The sequence below is a fragment of the Microcebus murinus genome, chromosome 18 (assembly GCF_040939455.1).
Source record: "Microcebus murinus isolate Inina chromosome 18, M.murinus_Inina_mat1.0, whole genome shotgun sequence".
In the NCBI taxonomy this organism is placed as follows: Eukaryota; Metazoa; Chordata; class Mammalia; order Primates; family Cheirogaleidae; genus Microcebus; species Microcebus murinus.
The window spans coordinates 13615289-13637001 of record NC_134121.1 but is presented as its reverse complement, the minus strand read 5'-3'; the positions used below and the strand labels follow the sequence as shown (position 1 = coordinate 13637001).

At 52.6% G+C, this 21713-nt stretch overlaps 1 protein-coding gene across 2 annotated transcripts in view; it reads left to right on the top strand.

Moving 5' to 3' along the window:
* PIK3R6 (phosphoinositide-3-kinase regulatory subunit 6) overlaps window positions 1–21713 on the top strand; it is a 59550-nt gene that overhangs the window by 15484 nt on the left and 22353 nt on the right. For both annotated transcript variants that reach the window (XM_012775153.3, XM_075994171.1), the window contains exons 2-13: window positions 2081–2183; window positions 7345–7428; window positions 8009–8100; window positions 8992–9060; window positions 9961–10093; window positions 10264–10333; window positions 11412–11595; window positions 16064–16226; window positions 17877–17963; window positions 18543–18966; window positions 19293–19371; window positions 20072–20194. In XM_012775153.3, coding sequence (XP_012630607.2) covers window positions 2171–2183; window positions 7345–7428; window positions 8009–8100; window positions 8992–9060; window positions 9961–10093; window positions 10264–10333; window positions 11412–11595; window positions 16064–16226; window positions 17877–17963; window positions 18543–18966; window positions 19293–19371; window positions 20072–20194 — 1521 coding nt within the window. In that variant the 5' untranslated portion in view covers window positions 2081–2170. The remainder of the gene's footprint in view (window positions 1–2080; window positions 2184–7344; window positions 7429–8008; window positions 8101–8991; window positions 9061–9960; window positions 10094–10263; window positions 10334–11411; window positions 11596–16063; window positions 16227–17876; window positions 17964–18542; window positions 18967–19292; window positions 19372–20071; window positions 20195–21713) is intronic.

Sequence of the window (21713 nt, the reverse complement as noted above, 5' to 3'; positions counted from 1 at the left end):
CATGATATTTTTAAGGTTTATCCACAATGTAGCATGTATCAGAATTTCATTCCTCTGTAAGGTTAAATAACTTCCCCTTACATGTATTTATCATATTTTGTTTATTCATTGCTGTTCTGTTGATGGACACTTGAGTTTTTTTACCTCCTTGCTATTTTGAATAATGTTTCTGTGAACATTGGTATACAAGTATCTGTTTGAGTTCCTATTTTCAATTCTTTTGGGTATTTGCCTAACAGTGGAATTATCAGATCGTATGGTAATTTTATGTTTAACTTTTTGAGGAACCTGCCATACTATTTTCCATAGTAGTGACACCATTTTGAATTCCCACCAGCAATGCATTAGGGCTTCAATTTCTCCACATCCTTGCTAACACTTGCTATTTTCTGTTTTTTGTTTGTTGGTTGGTTGAGTTTTTTATAATAGCCATTCCAGTAGGTGTGAAGTGCTTGATCTATTTTTTGAAACTAACTGTATTAGATTTTGGTATCAAAGTTAAGCTGGCTTTGTCCAGTAAACTGAGAAATTTTCCTTCTTCTCTATGTTTTGGAGCAGTTTAAATAACAAAGAAGTTTTCTTTACTCTGTGGGTTTGTAAGAACTTAACAGATGAACCATCTGTGCCAGACATCACTTTTTTAGAGCGAGTTCTTTAACAACTTTCTCTATTTCCTCACTGGTTACTTATATAAGCAGTTTTTCTAACTCTTCTAGAGCCTTTGAGTCATTTTTACTTTCCTATAAAAACCAGTATGATATAGAGGACTCAGATTTTCTTTTTTTGCCATCAATAAATATACATGATATTTATCATTTCTAATATTGTCTCTTTGTTCTCTCTCTTTAGAATAGCTCCCCCAGGTATATGTTTGTTTCTCTCCAAAGAACAAACTCTTGGATTTTTATGGAGTCCCTTTGCTTCTCAGCCACTGGGGTGACTGTTTGGGGAACAGACTTGGGAGCACCCCCTGCTCGGGTCGCAGTCGGGCAGCCTGGGGTCGTGATTGGGGGCAGGGATCTAGATCCCGATGGTCTGAGTTCAAACCCTCATTCCTTTACTTACTACCTTTTTGACCTTGAATAGTCATTTAATCTCTTTGTGTTTCAGTTTCCCCATCTGTATTCTGGGGTCGGGGGATAATACTTACCTCGTATGTGTAATGCTAATATTAAACAGTTGGCGTTTTTTTTTTTTTTTTTTTTTTTTTTTTTGAGACAGAGTCTCACTTTGTTGCCTAGGCTAGAGTGAGTGCCGTGGCGTCAGCCTAGCTCACAGCAACCTCAGACTCCTGGGCTCAAGCGATCCTTCTGTCTCAGCCTCCCAAGTAGCTGGGACTACAGGCATGCGCCACCATGCCTGGCTAATTTTTTCTATATATATTAGTTGGCCAATTAGTTTCTTTCTATTTATAGTAGAGACGGGGTCTCGCTCTTGCTCAGGCTGGTTTTGAACTCCCGACCTCGAGCAATCCGCCCGCCTCGGCCTCCCAGAGAGCTAGGATTACAGGCATGAGCCACCGCGCCCGGCCACAGTTGGCGTTTTTTAAGTGCTTAGAAGAGTGCCTGGCACACAGTAAGCACTATATAAGTATTTATTTTATTTTCTTTCCTTTTTTTTTTTTTTTGAGACAGAGTCCCACTTTGTTGCCCAGGCTAGAGTGAGTGCTGTGGTGTCAGCCTAGCTCGCAGCAACCTCAAACTCCTGGGCTCAAGCAATCCTGCTGCCTCAGCCTCCCGAGTAGCTGGGACTACAGGCATGCGCCACCATGCCCGGCTAATTTTTTCTATATATATTAGTTGGCCCATTAATTTCTTTCTATTTATAGTAGACACGGGGTCTCACTCTTGCTCAGGCTGGTTTCGAACTCCTGACCTTGAGCAATCTGACCGCCTTGGCCTCCCAGAGTGCTAGGATTTACAGGCGTGAGCCACCGTGCCCGGCCTGTAAGTATTTCTTAAATAAATCTAGACTTGCCTCCAGCATGCTAGAAGCCTGGATCCCCTACGAGCTTCTCCATTTCCCAAATATACTTTCTGTACCTTCCCACCCCTTACGCTAACTGCCTCCTATTTTGCAGAACCACCTCTGTGCAGAAAAACAACCACTTTGCTTTCCATTCTGCCGCCTTGAGACAACCACATCCTCCTCACGCTCCCCACAGGCTCCCATGGAGAGCTCAGGTCAGTGTTGGGGGGCAGGGTCTAGTGGGCCTGCTGCTTGGGGGGGGGGGAGGGCCCCTCGTGTGGGTGAGTATCGGCTGGCAGGACCCCTGCACCCAGCCAGGCTGCGGGGCCCCATTCAGCCGCCCAGATGTGAGCGCATATCGGGAGATGGACATCCACCCGCATGCACGACACCCCAGCTGCTTGCAGGTCACTGAGCTGGAGAATGGGAATAATAATAAGAACAGTGGAGATGCATTACCAAACACTTGCGATTATGTAACAAAAACCTATGTATTAATAGCACTTACACTGTATCAAGGAGTGATAAAAACACTTGACAAATATTAACTCATTTAGTCTATTTTTTTTTTTTTTTGAGACAGGGTCTCACTCTGTTGCTGGAGCTAGAGTGCAGTGGCGTCATCGTAGCTCACGGCAGCCTCAAACTCCTGGGCTCGAGTGATCCTCCTGCCTCAGCCTCCAGAGTAGCTGGGACTACAGGCATATGCCACCAAGCCCAGCTGATTTTTAAATTTTTTGTAGAGACGGGGTCTCGCTATTGCCCAGGTTGGTCTTAAACTTCTGGCCTCAAGTGATCCTCCCACCTGGGCCTCCCAAAGTGCTAGGATTAGAGGCATGAGCCACCGTGCCTAGCGTCATTTAGTTCATGATAACAACCCCACAAGATAGGTATCATTACTCTCATTTCACAGAAAGGAAAACCGAGGCATGGCGAGGCCAGGTACTTTTCCTAAGGTCACATATTCTACGGTAAAATTAGGCCTGGAACCCGACAATCTAGCTCCAGTGTCGGGGCTCTTAATGATCTCACTATGGATTACCTCATGCAAATGCCAGAAGGATTCTGTAGGGTAGGAGCATTGCTATGATTATCCTTGTTTGCCTGAAAGGGAAACTGAGGCTCAGGGAGGTTAGGTAATTTGGTAAAGCCAGATGGCTAGTAAGTGGCAAAGCCTACACTCTTCACCCTCTATCAATCTGGGACAGCAAGGAGGGGTGTCCCTGCCTCCCAAGGTGTGTCATCTAAGAGACCACACTGCAGGCCACCAAGCAGAGACTATAATGCCCTTGAAGATCCCTGTCTTGGGGAAGGGGAGGGGACCCCAAGACAGGGTCAGCTGCCTCGTTGTTATCATCCCCACAACACGATCCTTCCCGTACTCCATCTATCCTCAGAGCCTTGTCCAATCACAAGTAGCTCCACTGAGTCAGGCAACCCCCGTGAATTCCGATCTGGCAATATTTTAGGTTGTCGGTGACCAGCTGGCATTTAGGGTAGGAGGCAAGGAGTGGGGCAGCCCTGTGAAAAACCTCCTAAATATAGGCCAGGCGCGGTGGCTCAGGCCTATAACCCTAGAACTCTGGGAGGCCGAGGCAGGTAGATTGCTTGAGCTCAGGAGTTTGAGACCAGCCTGAGCAAGAGCAAGACCCCCGTCTCTACTGAAATTAGAAATAAATTAGCTGGACAACTAAAAATACATAGAAAAAATTAGCCGGGTATGGTGGCCCATGCTTGTAGTCCCAGCTACTGGGGAGACTGAGGCAGGAGGATCGCTTGAGCCCAGGAGTTTGAGGTTGCTGTGAGCTAGGCTGACGCCACAGCACTCTAGCCCAGGCAAGAGAGCGAGACTCTGTCTCCAAAAAAAAAAAAAACCTCCTAAATGTAGTCATGGGCTATGGACCAACGTTTTGGTCAACAGCAGACCTAATATACAACAATGATCATGTAAGATTATAACATCATATTTTTGCTGTTTAGACATTTTCTATGTTTAGACACGTTTAGATACACAAATACTTACCGGTGTGTTACAATTGCCTGCAGCATCCAATACAATGACCTGCTACACAGGTTTGTAGCCTGGAGCAATAGGCCAACCCCTACAGCCACGTGTGTAGTCGGCTACACCACCTAGGTTTGTGTCCGTACGCTCCATGATGCTCACACAATGAAACTGCCAAACGATGCACTTCTTAGAACGTATCCTTGTTGTTAAGCGACACATGCCTGTTTCAAAGCCAATTTACTTTGCACTCACTTTAATTATGGCGATACATATAGGCTATGCTGTCTTTCAGGAAGAGAGGTGTACCCATAAAGGTTCTTTAGATACAAGCAATAGAAACCGATATGGCTAATTTCAAAAAACCAAAGTGGCCAAGCATCAAAGGAAGGACTGAAGCACCAGACACCATAAAGGCAGGTCACAGGGCAGACCTGCCACCAGGACAAAGAGAGGCAGACGACGCCCATAAGAGCACACCAGGAGTTCTTCCCTCCTTGAGCCTCTGCATAAACCTCTGAGAGAGAGAGAGAGAGAGAGAGAGAGAGACACTTTGGCCAGCTTGGTCCTATGCCCACACTGAAGCCAGAGCAAAGTAGGGCACCCGGGTTGTAGCCCCACCGATTGCCATGAGCAGGGAGGGACACTGGGCAAGTGAAACCACCGACATCCATGCCCAAAGGTGTGACGGATGACACCCAAATCCAGTGGGTGAGAGGACACACCCCCAAAGTGGGAAGCCTGCCCTGGCAGCTGCGACAGGGACTTGTCCCCTGTGACCAGGCAGTTGTCCTGGCCACCTGCCCACATGCGATTGTGTTAACTCTCCCTCCTACCTTCACAGTCCTCTCTAGCCCTCATCCTAGAGTTCAGAACAGGGGCACCTGAGAAGTAAAATATTTATTTTAGGGGACAGAAAAGAGCGATATTTCAAGGTCACTTGTTATTTTGCCATCCCTGCAAACAAGGCCAAGACTACAAAGGTTTCTAGAACAATCAGAGCCTTTTTACTGCATGGGGGTGAGGGGGATTCGGTGTAGGGTGGCAGAGGTGCCTCTGGGTGCTGAGGTCCCTCTAGGTGTGACTTCTAGGTCCCTCTAGGTGTGACTTCTTGTGGTGGGAGAGGCAACTTGAGACACAGGTAAGGGCTCTAGACCTGGATTCTAGAAAACAGGGAGAATGGTGTCTGTCCTGCCGCACTCACAGGGTTCCTGTCGGAATCAATTGAGATAATACATTGGAAAACACTTCGCGTATCCAAGAGTCAACCAGAGAACGGTAGCTCTGTAGCAACCCCAAATTTGATTAACACCACAAACGTTTATTCTCACTCACTTCACAGTCCAATCTGGGCTCCATGAAGTCATTCAGGGACTGAAAGGAGAGTATGGAGGACAGTGCAGGGGCCTTTATGACAGGGCCTTGAGCGACATACATCACTTCCACTGCATTCCATTGGCCAGAGCTCAGTCACATGGCTTTTAGCTAACTGCAGGGGAGTCTGGGAAATGTAGTCTTCCTGTCTACCAGTGAAAAAATGAACCTGATTTGATGAAGGTATAACATTTATTGTCTTGTCACACCTATGAAAGACTCTGTGTGTGTGTACCTTACAGGTGCTGTTTAAATGTTAGGTAGTAATAATAATAGTAATAGTAATAATAATATAATGGCAATACCTAACAGTAATAGCCCACATTCCCGGATAGAGAGGAGGATAGTCATAATGGATGCCATTTATTTATTGACTGTTCTGACTCAACAATGACATCAGACATGCGTATCATTTATGAACAACCCCAAGACACTTGAGGCACAAGAAACATCCCATTGCCTTCTTTCACTTAATCAAATCAAAACCAGCTTCAAGCTCTCATTTTCCAAGGTTAAGATGAATCCCAGTATCATTTCTCCCTCCTTGGGAGCCTTTGAGAAGCCCGGGGCTTACAAAGTCTGGGCAGTGGGAAAAGTCTGTGGTCTCCAGTCCACTGTGGCTGCAGCCTCCAGATCTGCTCAGCCAGGGTCACACGGTCCATAGGGAGACAGCAGGATCCTGTGGGGGACATTCTTGTGCTCGGGAGAAAGTGGCTCAGGAGACTTTTGCTGTGTCATTCAAAGGCACAGGGTTCGGTGCTTAGCTGCCCTCATCTGATCTTGGCCACCACTGATAAGCTATGTCCCAGCCAGCCTGGTCTTCCTCATTCTCTGGAACCCCATAACCTCTGTGCCCTCACAGTGTTGGGAAATCCAATCTCCCACCCTTGGATTGGGCCACTCTGCTCTTTAGCTGAAAGCATCAGCCTCCATCCCCACCCCTTTTAGACAATCCAGCTTGATTGGTTCAATCGGCTGGCCAGGGCTCCCGGCTGCAGCCCTCCAGGGTCCAGGTGGAGGCTGTAGATGAGTGAAAACAGGGAAGCCAGGGCAGTGGGGACAGTGAAGAACTAGAGAAGCTGTGCCCATCTCAAGGGGGCAGCTTCTCCCGAAGAATGCATGCCCAGTGTCAACAGATTTTCAGATTTTCTAGAGATTCCAGAAACCCAAACTTTCATGCAAAATCTCCTGGTCTGTAAATGTTGGCAGCTAATTTTGTTTTGTTTTGTTTGTTTTGTTTTAAGACACTACACAAGCCCAAGCAAAACAGGTCTGCAAGCCAGATGTGAAGCAAAGCCTGAGACTTTGAACTTTGTTCTGGCTGCCCAGACTTCAGGAAAAAACAAAGTTTATTTGAAGTTGTCTCCCAGGGCTACTGGCAACTTCTCTATTTTTCTGTGAAACGTAAAATGTTAACTCCCCTTGCAAAGCAGGGGAACCTAGGGCTCAGAAGACAAGGGCTTGGCTGCCCTTCTAAAGAGGGAAAAGAGAGGACAACATGGTTGTCACAGTTGAACGTTTTTCTGTGCAGTACACAGCAGAAGAGAGAGGGAACAGGAGAGAGGAGGAAGGAAGGAAGGAAGGAAGGAAGGAAGGAAGGAAGGAAGGAAGGAAGGAAGGAAGGAAGGAAGGAAGGAAGGAAGGAAGGAAGGAAGGAAGGAAGGAAGGAAGGAAGGAAGGGAACTTGTTATATATTTCTTCTAATACGCATTAATATACGTGCGTAACTATTCAGATTTTACGATTGTTGGGGTACCACCTAAAATTATCTTGCCTATACCCAGTGGTATACATACTGAATTTTAAACCAAGAACCCGGAAATGCCATTGGAAGGAAAGCTGTATTCCAGCCCTGGCTGGTGCGTGGGCTGACAGTTGATTGCTTTTGTCACCTCTTGAGGCTCATAGAAGGGGTTAAAGACATTCTCAGGGGGGATGGAGGTGGGGCAAGGGGTCCAGGTGGGCTGAGCTCCTCTCCGCTCCCCACCACTGCCCAGATGTGGAGCAGGACCTCCAGAGGAGCGTGCAGGCTGTGCTCCGGGAGCTCAGCGCCCAGGCCCCGGCCCTGCAGAGCAACCAAGGTAAGAGCCAGCAGGCGGGTGGTGGCTGTTCCCCCCACCCCACCCCAGCCAGGTGTCTGCCTACGAGTTCAGGAAAGGGCCCCAGCCTGGAGTTCATGGGGTGAGGGGCTTCCGGCCAAGCCCTCTTCTTACTGGAAATACCTAGAGCCTAAAGGACTGAGAAGGCTCCTCCGCTCCCTGACTCAACCCTCCTGGAACTGCAGCGGAGCACACGGGGGTCTGCCACCCTCTCTCTTAACCACCTTCGCCCCCTCACTGCCAAACCAAACGCCCCTCCGCACTCCAGGCCAGCGGGGCTCCCAGAACATGGCTGGGGACACACGCCCGCAGACATTGCTGCTCTGTGGTGCGCACGCACACGCCATCCCCACTTGTGTCCCACCTGCCCTTTTCTCTGTCCTGAGACTTCACTGTCCCCAAAAGGCTACGGATCACTATTCCCCCCAGGTGAGGAGCCCACCCAGGTGTATCTGGAACCCAGCGCTGGTGGAGCGGTCAGACACCACAGTCTGGGGCTCCAGGGCTCAGGGTCCTGCTTAGAGCCCCCTACCCTACCTGGGTCCCCTCTTTCCCGGCCCAGGCATGTGGAGATGGTCCCTGCACAAGAAGGTCGAGCGAGATCCTGGTAAGAGTCCGGCGCTGGTCCGCATTCTGCTCCGGGAACTGGAGAAGGTGGGTTCCCGGCCTCGGGGGAGCAGCCGGGGGTGGGAGGAAGAGAGGGACAGACCGGCTGGGGGCTCAGTCCCTGCAGCGCTGCATGTCCCAAACCGAGTCAGCCGTGGACCGCCTGCGTGATTTTCACCATGTATTTTACATCTCCCTCCCTGTACTTTTACATAAGCAATATTTTCTTTACCTCAATTACCATTGTTTTACGTGGATAAACATATTTTAAAAAGAAGCTGGGCGCAGTGGCAGCCTTTAGTCCCGGATGCTGGGGAGGCTGAGGCAGGAGGGTCACCTGAGCTCAGGAGTTCAAGGCTGTAGTGAGCCATGATGGTGCCTGTGAACAGCCACTGCACTCCAGCCCAGCATCCCAGCGAGAATCCTTCTCTTAAAAAATAAAAAAGGAAAGAAACCCCATAACATGACCATAAATGGAAAGCCCATATCACTTGTCAGAAATGGAAGGCACCTATAAACATAATTATATAACTATTGACGTTTTTCAAAATTATCCTTGTACCACCTAAAATTATCCTCCGCACCACACAATGTTCTGTGTGCAGCTGTTAGGGCAACGCTGCCACGCTCCAGGGAGGCTCCAAGTTGGGGGTTTGTTTGTCGCTTTGCTGACGCTCCTGCCCCGAGTCAATGCCAGCCCTCCCCCACGGAGTTCCCTGCACCCCCGCACCCCCCCACGCCCTCACAGAAGGGCTCCCCATCTGTGCTCTCTTCCTCCCCACCCTCTGTCCAGAACAGACTGTGGCCCTTTGCACTCCCCTTGGCTGCCGTGCACCCCACCTCCTGCCCCCTTCCCCCTCCCCCAAGACCGCCTCCTGCTAGGAGGTAGGGAGCCTCCCTGCCCAGAAAATGTCACCCCATGCATCTCCTGTTTTCCAGGCAGAAAGCGAGGACTGCCGGCACGTCATCATACCCTTGCTGCATACGCTAATGTACGTGCTCACTAAGGTGAGCTGGGGGCTCAGGTCAGGGTGGTAGTGGTGACCCGCATGTGGCTGGGCCGGACACTGTCCTCTTCTCTTACTGGACACTCAGCCCCTGCCAGGGCCAGCCTAGAAACACCTCTTGTTGCCTGCGCCAAACTCGCTTCTAAGCACAAGCTGCGCGCCCTTCCCCTCCCACGTGGAGAGAGGACGTTGGGGAGACTATGGGGAGGTCGAGGCAGTGCGGGGAATGCACGGAGAGCCTCGAGTGGCAGGGTGAGGTCTTTGGTTTGTTGGTACAAGCAACAGGAGGTGTCATTGATCTTTCCACAGAGAAGAGACATGAGAAGATCTTTCTAACGTCATAGAAAGTGCAGTGGGGAGCTGTGTGCAGTTGCAGGGGTGGGTGTGGCGGGGAGGAAGGCAGGAAGAGGAAGTCTGGCTGCTGGAGAAGCCAGGGTTAGGGGCAGGGTGGGGTGCGGCTCAGGCAGAGGCGGAGGACACGGTGGGGAGGGGGCAGGGGAGCCCGAGGCGCCGTGAGGGGCTCAGGCCACGCCAGGAGGAGCAAAGCAGAAGGGACTCCAGGTTTCCCAACCTGGACAGCTGCAGGATCGCAGCGCCCTGGCGGAGCAGAAGGGTTGGGGCGGGAGTTGATTTGCCCGCGGAACTTGATGGGATGAATGGGATGAATTTCTGTCTTGCTAACCTAGAGGGCAGCGGGAAAAGGATTGGGCGGCGGGGAAAGGATGTCTCCCAGGTGCACTGGGGGAGGATGGGGAAGAAGGGGGTTTGGAAGAGAGCTGTGCCCTCAAGTCTGGCTGTCAGGCCCCACCTTCCTCCTCCTCTCCCAACCCCCCACCCCACCCCCTGCCAGGACCTTTCATGACCTGGGCTCTGGGCGCCCCAACTCCTCCCTCCCCCGCAGGCCACGGGCATCCCAGAGGAGCTCCACCGCAGGACCTACGCCTTCTGCACGCGGCTGCTGACCCTGCCCACCCCCTACTGCACCATCGCCCTGGACTGCGCCATCAGGCTGAAAACAGAGACAGCGGTCCCAGGTGGGAGCTGCCTCTTTGTTTCCCATGAGACACCTCCCGCACCGCCCAGGGTCTTGCCCTTTTCCCCCGGGAAGCTGGGGAGCTCAAAAGTCCCAGCACCCTCTGTGGGCAGGTGGGGAATGGCAACCAAACCTCGGGGGGCTGGGTGGCTGACGCGGTCTGGCCTGCAGGGACGCTCTACCAACGGACAGTCATCGCCGAGCAGAACTTGACGAATGAACTGTATCCCTACCAGGAGAGGTGAGTGGCTCCAGAAAGGTCACTGCCGTCAGCCCCCTCAAGGTGTCAGGGACAGTGGCTGCTCACTGAAAGGAGGACGAAAGAGGAGGCCGGACTGGGAAGAGCCCCAGCAGAGCTGCTAGCCATGACTGTGGAGTGTGTTTGCAATTCCAGGGTGCACGGGCCACATGGGTTTCTGGATTGCACCGAACACAGGTTGGGTCTTTCTCCTTGGGTTGGATTCAGAGCTGCCCCAGTCACACGCAGAAGGTGGACATGGGCTCGGGGCCGCTCTGGAGTTCTTCCCTCGCCCCTCCGTCCTGCCCTCGGCCTCGGTGCAGCTCCCACCCGGCCAGGCAGCCAGAGGAGGCTCCGGAATGTCCACGGTGGAGTCACACAATGAAATCGGGAGGTCTTCCTCCCAGTGTGCCCAGCCCCTGAGATAAGACTGAGGACATGTCTGCTGTCCGTGTTGAGGAAAGGGGTGATGAAGTTGGGGTTGATGCCTCCCTCCGACTGGGCACTGAAAGGCACAGCTTGGGTTTGAGGCTTGGGGCGCTGTGTTCATGACAGGTGCAGGGAGGTGAAGGGGACCCAGGGGAATTGGCACTGGAGAAGTGGGGATGACACAGCTCCAGGAGGAGGGGAGAGTAGGTGAGGTTGGTTTTCCGGTGTGAAAAGGTGATGAGAGAAGATGGGATGCACTTGGGGTTCAGAGCCCCAGTTCTGGCAGGAAGGATGTAGGGTCCCTCCCAGATGGCGGCGTGGTCGCTGGGCCAGGATACTGATGGAGAGAGCAGCATTAAGGGTGGAACTTACCTAGACACAGGGCGAGGCCCGCTTTCCTGTGTGAAGACAGACGACTACAGCAAAATGGACTGGAACTGTCCCCCCGGAGGGCCGCACATGCTCTAATTTGCCCTAGTCCCTGCCACTCCCTACTGTCATCCCACTCAGAGACTTTTGAATTTGAGGCTCCTCTTTTTAGAGGAACTAAATAACTTGGGGGTGCTGCCCAGCCCTGAGGGAGCCTATCCAGTGGCCACTCTCCCAGTAGCCATCTTCATCTGCCCTGCCCCTCCCCCACCCCTGCCCGCAGAGTGTTCCTCTTCGTGGATCCCGAGCTGGTGTCCGCCTCCGTGTGCAGCGCCCTGCTCCTGGAGATAGAGGCGGCCCAGGAGCAGCAGACGCCAGAGGCCTGCATGCGCCACGTGGTCTCCCACGCCCTGCAGGCCGCGCTGGGCGAGGCCTGCCACGCGGCCGCCCTGCACAGGAAGCTGCAGGTAAATGCCCTACCCCAGCCCCTGTGGGTTCCAGCCCGGGTCCCTGCACATTGATGCCAATCACCCCCTTCGCCTGTTTTATATCACTTCCCCCCCCCCCGGCAAATAAAAAATGAATACACTTTTACTAAGGAAAAGCTGAAAAATGCAGATAAGCTCAAGAAGAAAATAAAAATCACTCATAACCTCCGACCCAGACATACGGACATGTTGTTATAGTCCCTTAAGAATAATGACAATAATAATGTCATTATTACAATGTCACTGTTCACGGAATATCTATTGTGTTCCGGAAGCTGTGTTAAACACTTTACATCTATCACATTTCAAAATTCTCCCCACAACATGGTGAAATGGATAAAATTATCTGCATTTAGAGATGGGGACACTAAGGCACAGAGACGTTGATAACCCACTCATGGTCACACAGAGGCAAAGTGCCTGAGCTGGGACTTGAACCCAGATCTTGTTGACGTCAAGCTTATGTTCAATTGCTTTCCAACCTCCCCATCTCCTTTTTAACAAATTGGGACACCAAACCCCATAAACAGTTTTATTAATATATACTGCCTATGTATGTATGCATATGTATGCATCTATGCATATTTATAGTACTTATTTTCCCGTGCCATTGGAAACACGCCAGGCGGAAATATTTTCCTTGGAAAATATGCATTTCTAAAGGTTGCACAATGTTCTGTCTTATGAATGTGCTGTTATTTATTTAACCAATCCCCTGTTCCTGTGGTTAAGTATTTAGTCTATTTCCAGCACTTATTTCCTAGCTTTCCTCTCTGACTCAGTCTTGGTCCCCATGTGTGCTCCCATAGGTTGGAGATATTCTGGCCAAGGGTTGGCACCAGGTGCTGGACTTCTTGGGTGGGGGCCGGGGACTGCTGCCTGTCAGAGGCAACTTTCTGCAGTGGGGCATGGGGAAGGCTGCTGGGAGGCTGGACGGGAGGATGGCCAAGGTTCTGGGCTGCTACTCTTCAGGGCTACAGGAGGAGCCAGGCACCCAGACTTGGGGGTACGCTCAAGGGTTCAGCCCTCCCCTGCCTGTCTTGCCCCAGGAAGTCTGGGAGTCAGTCTTTTTCCCCAGCCCATGACTCAGACCCTGTTCTGCCCATCAAAATGCACAGGACTCACTGCTCTTCCTCCTGTTGTTTTCCTCCTGGAATCCCCCACTGTCTGAACTCTCCCTCTTGGATCCTTTCTTTGGCAGGTCCTTCCTTTTATGTATGGCTGTGCCCCTCCTTAAAACATGCATATCGCTTTCTGCCATTCTCTTTCTCAAAGGTCACCTTTCCTATACCTAGGACACCATTCCTCTGTGCTTGCCCACCTGCTTGGGCCTATCAAGGGTGCTTGACTCACCTAACCCAACCATCCTTGACTTCCGCTGCTTTCATAGCATCCCCTGTAAGTGCTCGCAGCACACAGCTACATGTGGGAGACTGCCCCACGCTCCACTAACTCATAACTAAGGCCTCATCTTGGTTTCAGCACACACATATGGCGCCTAATGTCCATACTGTCCTCTCTCCCTGCACTTGGCCAAGACTCTCAGGAAGATGGGCAAGAGAGTATTTTTCCTGACCCAGCATTTGTCTGCTAACTCAGCAGTTCCCACTGCCCTTCCTGCAGCTCTGGTGGTTGTTTCTGGCTCGCAAGATAGGCCATAGTGTAGGGATCATTTTGACCCAACCAAGTCAAACGTGTAAGAGCACTGATTTTTGTGCCTTGGTGACATGGGAAATAGATAACCCACCCCTAAGACTCACACCATCCCCAACTTGGAGGCAGCTGGGGTTCAGGATAGGGTTAGGAATGAATGTGGGCCAGGATCTAGGGTAGCAGGAATGGGAAAGGATTGAGAGATGCCAGATCAGGAAGGGGCTGGGGTTCAAGGGCTAGAACTCCTGGCTCTGTTGCATATATTATTTTGCAATGGAAAAAAGAAATACTGAAAATAAAAGCTGTCTTTTTTTAGGTGTGGTCAAAATGTTATATCCTCCTCTTCCACCTCACTATCCAGAGCCCACTGCTCTGAGTCTGGATTTCTGTGTATAGAGAATTTGGGTAAGGAGCAGAGAAGAGTAAGGAGAGGTTATAGAGAAGGTGTTGTTGATCTGAAATTGGAGACCCTTGGAAGGTTAGCATTAGAGGGGTCCTCACAGTCCCCTGGTACCCCCCACTGGGTGCTAGGGCTCCTGGACATCAGCCTGGCCTGGGGTTCTCATGTTGACCACCACTCCCCTTGCCCCTGAGACTCAGCCCCCTTCTCTGGAATTCTGCCTCCTGAGACAGGTTTAGGGGTGTCATTGCCAGTCACCTGCCTGGCAGGTAGGACTTGTCCGACTTCAGCCCACATTCTGTCTACTGAGGGCCTGGTCTGAGACCCAGATGGGGAGTAGATTGGTCTCCCATGTGTCCACAGGACCAACCACAGGACCACAGGAGTAGATTGGTCTCCCATGTGTCCACAGGACCAACTAACAAGGTCCCCAGACTGGGAGGTCAGCTTGGGACACCCATCTCTCTGACCCTCTGTCTGTTTTGGGTGCTGAGATAGGGGTGTCTCAAGGTAGGGCTGCCCCACGTGAGGTCAGGGGTTCAAGGCCCAGGGGAGATTTCTTTGCTAAGCCTTGAATTCAGGGATTTCCAGAGAGACATGGGAACCAGGCCACGGAAGGGAGCCAGGAGACACAGATTTGAGAGCCAGCTCTCCTGTGGGTTGGCAGTGTGACGTCGAGCCAGTTGCTGCTTCTCAGGGCCCGATTTTCCTCTTGTCCACAAGCCATCGTTCTACTGAGCTCCAGAGTCCGCTCCGCCCACAGCCTCTCCCCATCTCAGCTCACCGCGTGCCATTCTTACACCCGCTCAGGCACAAAACCGCGGGCAGACTCCTTCCTATCGGTTCTGCCTTCAAATGTGGGCGGAAGCAAGCCATTTCCCACCACCTCAACTGCCGCCACGCCGGCCTCAGTGCCTCCTGGCCCCCTGCCCCTGCTGTGGCCCCTGGCTCCGCAATCTGTTCTCAGTCCTGTAGCTGCTAAGACACGAGTCAGGTCATGCCAAGCCTCCGCTCTGCCATCCCCACGGCTCCCCCTCTGCTGCAGAGAAGCTTCCCAGGGAAGCAGCCCCTGGCGTGGAAATTTCTTTGCAGAAAGTTCACTGAGGAGCCCACGTGGAGCACGAAGGATGCAAGATGGGGCAGAGGGAGAAGCAAGGCCGTTGTGTAGATGCTGAGTCTACGAGAAGCTCTGGAGTTGAGCTGGCTTTTTAGAAATGTCTGGAATTGGGGTGGGGGGCGAGGCCTTTATGCCTCCACATCCACTAGGCCTTGATGTGGACTGTCCCCAGGAAGGGGGCACGTCCTTGGAGAGGTGGCTCTCTTCCACTGAGGGCGATTTTGGAGACTCAGCCCAGTGCTCTCTGGCTGCGAGTTCTCCCAGCAGCGGGGCTAACGAGTGCCTCAGTCCTGAAGGTGGGAATCGGGGTCACCACTACAGTAGCTGCTACAGAATCTCACTCAGGGTCAAAGCCAACGTCATTACAGTGGCCTACAAGACCCTTATGATCTGCCCCGCTCTGCGTTTCCTCTCATTTTCTCTGCTCCAGCTACACAGGCCTCCTTATCGTTCCTCACACATGGCTGGCAAACTTGCACCCCAGGGCCTTTGCATGTGCTGCTCTCTGTGCTTGGGATGTTATCTAGGATATCTGCAGCGCGCACCCCTTCACTTTCTTTGAGTCCTTACTTTGAGTCAGTTTCTCAGCTGAGGCTTCCCAGACCGCACAATCTAAATATTCAGCCCCTCCCCCACATTCCACATCCTCCTTCCCTGCTGTAGTTTCTCTTCTGCACTTATTGTTATGTATTATGCCATACATTTTACTTATTTTGTTTATCGCCTGCCCCCCCCACATACCATAAGTTCCATGAAGACAGGAATTTCTGTCTGTTTTGTTCCCTGCTGTATCCCAGCACCTAGAACAGTGCACAGTGAGCTGTTCTAGGTGCAGGAGATGCAGACATGAACAAAACAGACAGAATCCCTGAACAAAACAGACAGAATCCCTGTCTTCCCGGAATTCACATTCTAGAGGGCAGGTGCAGAGCATTGATCCAAGTGCTTGGTGATGCTTTCTGGTTGGGGGGGGGGGTGGCGGCGGCCATCTCTGCCCCTCTGGGGGGGCAGATGTGTCAGCCCACCAGCTGTCTCCCCAGAACAGGGTGTGGCGGGCAGAAGGGACCCCCACCTGCAGGCAACATTGGGCAACAGCTGTGGCGGGGCAGGTGTGGGCCCTGCATGTGGGGTCCGGAAGCCTTTTAGGAAGCTCCCTCCTGGCCCCAGGGCAGAGGGGAGGTGCCACGCCAGGCTGCCTTGGCCCTACGGACTCGGGTGGGAGCTGGGGTGCGTGGGTGCGGGGCCGGGCCCCGGGCTCTGACGCTCCTCTCCGACAGACCAGCTCCCGCGGCACCCTGGAGCACTATTTCCACGCCGTGGTGGCAGCCGTGGAGCAGATGGCCAGCGAGGCCAGCCCGAGCCGGGCGGAGCATCTGGAGAGGCTGGAGGAGATTTACTGCTCGCTGCTGGGGCCGGCGGCCGCGAGGGGGCGCTGCGGCGGTAAGCGGCGGGACGGGGCGCCGCGAGGACCCGGGAGCGGGCAGCGCGCCGCAGGGGGCGCCAGAGAGCAGCGCCCGACCTGCCCCGAGTCTGCCTGCTGCCGCGCGGGCGGGACGCTTGGCCGCTCCCGGGCCCTGGGAACTGCGGGCAGCCCAGGTACTAGGCAGGACCCGGCCCCCGGAAGGTGGGTGATTTGGTCATGACAACAGCTGACACCTACAGAGCACCTGCTGTCCCCCAGTTGCTGTTCTAAGCACTTTAAATATATTGCACATGCCGTATTGAATCAATTTAATCCTCCCAGCAAAACTTAGGAGATAGAAACTATTATTGCCTCCATTTTTCGGAGGAGAAAACTGAGTTAGAAAGAGATTAAGATTCAAATCCAGGCTGTCTAGTTCTCCACCACTCCGCGGTAGTAACCAAAGGATTTGACGGAACAAAGACCACGGACAGAGCCGAGGTTAGGTGGAGGCCAAAGAAGTCAGGGTGATGGGGCCAGGACAGCCCCTGCCTACAGACTCTGTCTTCGCGGCTTTCTGCTCTTTCACTTTGCTTTGCGGCCCTGGACTGCCCCTGATCACCACGTGGCAATGCCTGCTTGTGCAGCTAGAGCAAGCCCCAGGCCAAGCTGGCTTCCCTCCCCTTGGGTACCACTTGCTAACAGCAGTCACTCTGCAGGGACCAGGGGAGACCATATGGGCCACCCCTTCCTACCCCAGCCACGCCTGGGGCACCTGTCTCCCACCCAGACTTGCCCTGTGCATCTTAATGACCGGCCAGCACTCTGTTGAGCCCCTGCAGCTATAGCGGGCAGCGTGGGCCAGTGATTATAAGCACAATGTCATGGGTAAGAGCATGGACTCTGGAGCCGGGCTGCCCAGGCTCGAATCCTGGCTCTGCCACTTAACTCTGTGACCTTGGGCCAGTTACTTAACCTCTCTGTGCCCCAGCTCCCTCCCTGTAAATTGAGGGTAATAATGTTACCTGTCACCCAAGGTCATTGGCAGAATCCAGAAACATGGATCAAATGAGTAGAAGGGGTGTGGCAGGTACAAGGTCCACTGGGAGGGAATGACCACCGTGGACCACTGGAGTGGTCAGGATTCTAGGAGGAGGAGCAGAGAGAGGGGTTGCCCTGGTCTCTCCCCTGGACTGCCCAGGCTCCCTCCTGCCCCCTGGACTTTGCTGATGAGGTCTTGACCAAGAGGAGCAGGTGTTAATTGTCTGCTGTGTGCAGATACTGGAAACAGCGCTGAGAAAAACAGGTCTTTCCTGCCTCATCTGTATGCAGGCAGCGCATTTACAGAACACCCAGGGCTGGGGCAGGGGCCAAGCTGGGAGAGTAGGTTGGAAAGGACCTTGTGAGCTGGTTTGTGACGGCTCCTAAGGGCTGAGCTGGGAGGTTTGTTTGTGGGAAACAGGGAGCCGCCAGGCATCTTGGACAGGGAGGGGACAGCTCTCTGTTGGGCCCTGGATGAGCTGGTGGTGGCACAGATGGAAAGGCCAACCCCACAAGACCAGCTGGGAAGGAAAGGGTCCCTGCCAGCCCCCCAGGCCAACCCACAGGAGCCGGGCAGGGCAGGGAGGGCAGAGGAGGGTCCCACACCCCTCTCCTCTGTGGCTTCCATAGCTCACTCTTTTCTGCAGGTGACCCTGTCCAAGACCGGCCCCCTGGCGTCCCCCTGCCCAGCCCCTGCATCATGTTCCACCTGTGGACCGGCGAGGAGCAGCTCTGTACGTGCCCGTGCCATCCACTCCTGCGTGGGGGCTGGCTGGAAACAGGGGTGCATGTCTGTATGTGTGCCTGTGTGTCTACATCTGCGTGTCTGTGTGTACAGCTGTGTCTGTCCGTGTGTTTATGTCTGTGTACCTGTTTGTGTATCTGTGTCTGTCCCTGTGTTTATGTCTGTGTACCTGTATGTGTATCTGTGTCTGTCCCTGTGTTTATGTCTGTGTACCTGTCTGTGTGTCTGTGGCTGTCCCTGTGTTTATGTCTGTGTACCTGTATGTGTGTCTGTGTCTGTCCACGTGTTTATGTCTGTGTACCTGTCTGTGTCTGTCTGCATGTTTATGTCTATGTACCTGTATGTGTATCTGTGTCCGTCCGTGTGTTTATGTCTGTGTACCTGTATGTGTATCTGTGTCTGTCCGTGTGTTTATGTCTGTGTACCTGTATGTGTGTCTGTGTCTGTCCACGTGTTTGTGTCTGTGTGTATGTGTGTCCTCTGTGGGCAGCTGGCTGGACACAGGGTTGGGGCGCTGCCAGCCCCAGGTGCCCTCACGGCCCTGACGGTCCCCTGCTCCGCCATCCAGGGAAGGAGTTGGTGCTCTTCCTGCGCCCACAGTCCCAGCTGCGCCTCAGTGCTGACTTGGAGGCCTTGGATCTGCAGGGCCTCCGTCCAGACCACGGGCTGGCCCGGGTGTCCGTGCTGTCCACCGACAGTGGCATCGAGCGGGACCTTCCCTTGGGGGCCGATGAGCCACCTGCCCCCGGCAGCCCCGAGATGGAGCGAGCCGGGCTGCAGCGCAAAGGGGGCATCAAGAAGCGTGCGTGGCCCCCAGACTTCTTGATGCCTGGCAGCTGGGACGGGCCCCCGGGGCTGCACCGGAGGACAGGCAGGCCCAGCGGGGACGGAGAACTGCTGCCCGGTGTCTCCCGGCTGCACACAGCCCGGGTGCTGGTGCTGGGGGACGACAGGATGCTAGGGCGCCTGGCCCAGGCCTACCACAGACTCCGGTAGGGCCCCGGGGCAGCGGCGGGGGCGCGGGCGGGCCGGGGGTACAGGGGAGCCTGGCACAGGCTGGTGCAGGATCAAGGAGTGGCAGGAGATCAGGAGGCAGAGGCCAGGGAGGGACAGGGGAGGACACCCCGTGCGTGGCCACCTTAGAGCACCGTGCTGCAAGGTGGGCGTTACTCTGCCCATTTTATAGCTGAGAACATAGAGCTCAGACAGCTGACATCAACTGCCCAGAGTCAAGAGATAATAAATGGCAGGGCCAGGATGAGCCGAGCCTGAAGCCAAACCCTGCTCTTACCCGCTACGCTTTGCTGCCCACTGCCAGGAAACGGGAGAGCCAGAAGTTTTGCCTCACGCCCAGACTCAGCCTGCAGCTCTACTATGTCCCTGTGCTGGCACCCAAGGTGACTGGGCTGGGGGCGGCGCGGGGTGCGGTCAGGAGCCGGGGCCTGGGAGGGGGGCAGGGCTGGCCAGGGGAACACCTGTGGCCTCGTGTCCCCAGCTCAGGCACTAGAACCACCATCCCCAGAGTGTGGGGCTGGGGGAGACCTCCAGGGTCTTCTGTCTCAGAAGCCACAGATGGGGGCTCTGGGGGCTGGAAGTGGCCAAAGATAGGTTCCCTCACGGTGGCAGCCTGCTCATTGCTGTTTTTGTAATGGAATTCTCTCTCTCACTCACGCACACCCCCCACACTTCCTGGGACCGCATGGGAGGAAAGTTCAGGCAGTGGAAACTCGCTGATTAGCCAAGGAGATGTAGCCGCACTTGCAGGTTTTACTTTCCATTGCACGCTCCACTTCCTATGGATGAAAAATAAGGTCAAAGCCATACTTGTCTCTCCACTTTTAAGTCTGGGGAGAGAGTCCCAGTCATTTTTCAATGACCCTGGCATTGAAAGTGGCCCTCAGCAAAGGGTATCACAGCTTCATCTCAGTTCATAGAACAGAACAGTAATTCCATGTGCAGAAATCGAGGCCCCAAGAAGTTAAATGATTTGACCACATTCACAAAGCCTAGGCTGATGGCCCCTGGGGTCCCTCCAGCCAGGAAGAGGGTGCCAGAGAGCAGGTGCCTGACGGGTCTGCCCCATTCCCTCACCCCCAGGAGCCTGCAGCATCCAGGCAGCCCGAGCTGGGAGAGCTGGCCGCGTTCCTGGGCCGCGCGGACCCATGGTACGAGAGCACGGTCAACACCCTGTGCCCCGCCATCCACAAGCTGGCTGAGATGGTAGGGGCAGCGAGGGTACATGGTGGGAGGGCGGGGCCCGGGGTCTGGGCAAGGGGTAGGCAGAAGACACCATGGGGCAGGGAGGGTGGAACAGGGGTGGCAGGGAGCTGCTTTTCCAGATATTGCACTTGACCCCTGACATCCAGAGTCAGCCTGTAGGATGAGGCAGGAGGGGAACGTGAGAAACGATCCAGCTAGTGGTTTTGAATTCACTCGGAACACTTTCCAGGCACCAACTTTGGATCAGACCACAAGGGAAAAAACGAACTAAAATATTCTTTCATCAGTGCATAGGCCAATTACATTCCTTCTTTTGTGAGGTTCCTCCGATCACTTTTCGGTGATTGTTAACAGCTGATGTTTCCTGAGTACTTACCGTGTGGCAGGCACTGTCCTAAGCACGTGTAGGAAGGACTAGCTCATTTCATGCTCTTGCAGCCCAGAGGAGGTGCTCTTGTCAGTAGGCGCTGTGGTCCCCGTTTTCCAGATCAAGCAGCTCAGGTGTAAAGAGATTAGGTAACTTGCCTGGAAGTGACAAAATGAGCGGTAGAATCCCACATGCAACCTGGCAGCACACGCTCTCAACCACGACCACACGGCCACACCCGGCCAGGATTTGAAGAGGCTTTAATAAATCAAGAGAACCCTACCCTTTTTGTGGTCTTGTATGTTGCAGGCAGTTTTCCCACTTTGTAACTTGCCTGTCAGTTTTTTTTGACTTGCAAAAAGTAATATTTTTATGTAGTCAGACATAGCACTTGCATTCTTTATAGTTTCTGCCTTTGGAGTCCTGCTTTGAAAGGTTAAATCAATATTCACTGATAATTTACTCTCACACTTTTCCTGTCTCAATATATGCATTTCAATAATTACCCCATCTGCAATTAACATTAGTGTTTAGCGTGAAGTATGTAATTTTGTTTTGTTTCAAATGTTGAGCTAGTTGTCCTAAAGCTATTTATTGCATAAGCCATTTGCCTCATCCATTTGAAATGCACTTTTATCATGTGCTAAATTCTTACACATGCTTAGGTTTATTTCTGGATACCTGTTCTCTATCCTTGAGCTAGTCATTTCTGTACAAATTGGCACTTTTGTATTTAGATATCTGGCAAAGCAAGTCCACCCCATTACTCTTCTTTTTCAAAACTTTTCAGACTACGCTTGTTTATCTTTTCTGATAAACATTAGAATTTCACTTCAAGTTTTGTTTTTATTTTTTTTAAATTTTATTGGGATTTTGATCGAAAATTGGAAAAGAATTAGTTTCTTTAGCATATTAAGTTTCCCTCTCTTGGAGCATAGTCTAGCTCTTCATTTATTAAAGTCATCTTGTATATCCGTCAGTATAATAGTACAATTTTCATCATATAGCTTTTGCCCATTTCTTGCTAAAATTACCCCTGATGTTTGCTAATGTTTCTTGCTGTTGTGAATGGTATTTTTCTCCCATTATATTTGATTAGTAGCTACTGCTAGTATAAAAGGAAGCTACTGATTTGTACATATTTATTTATTT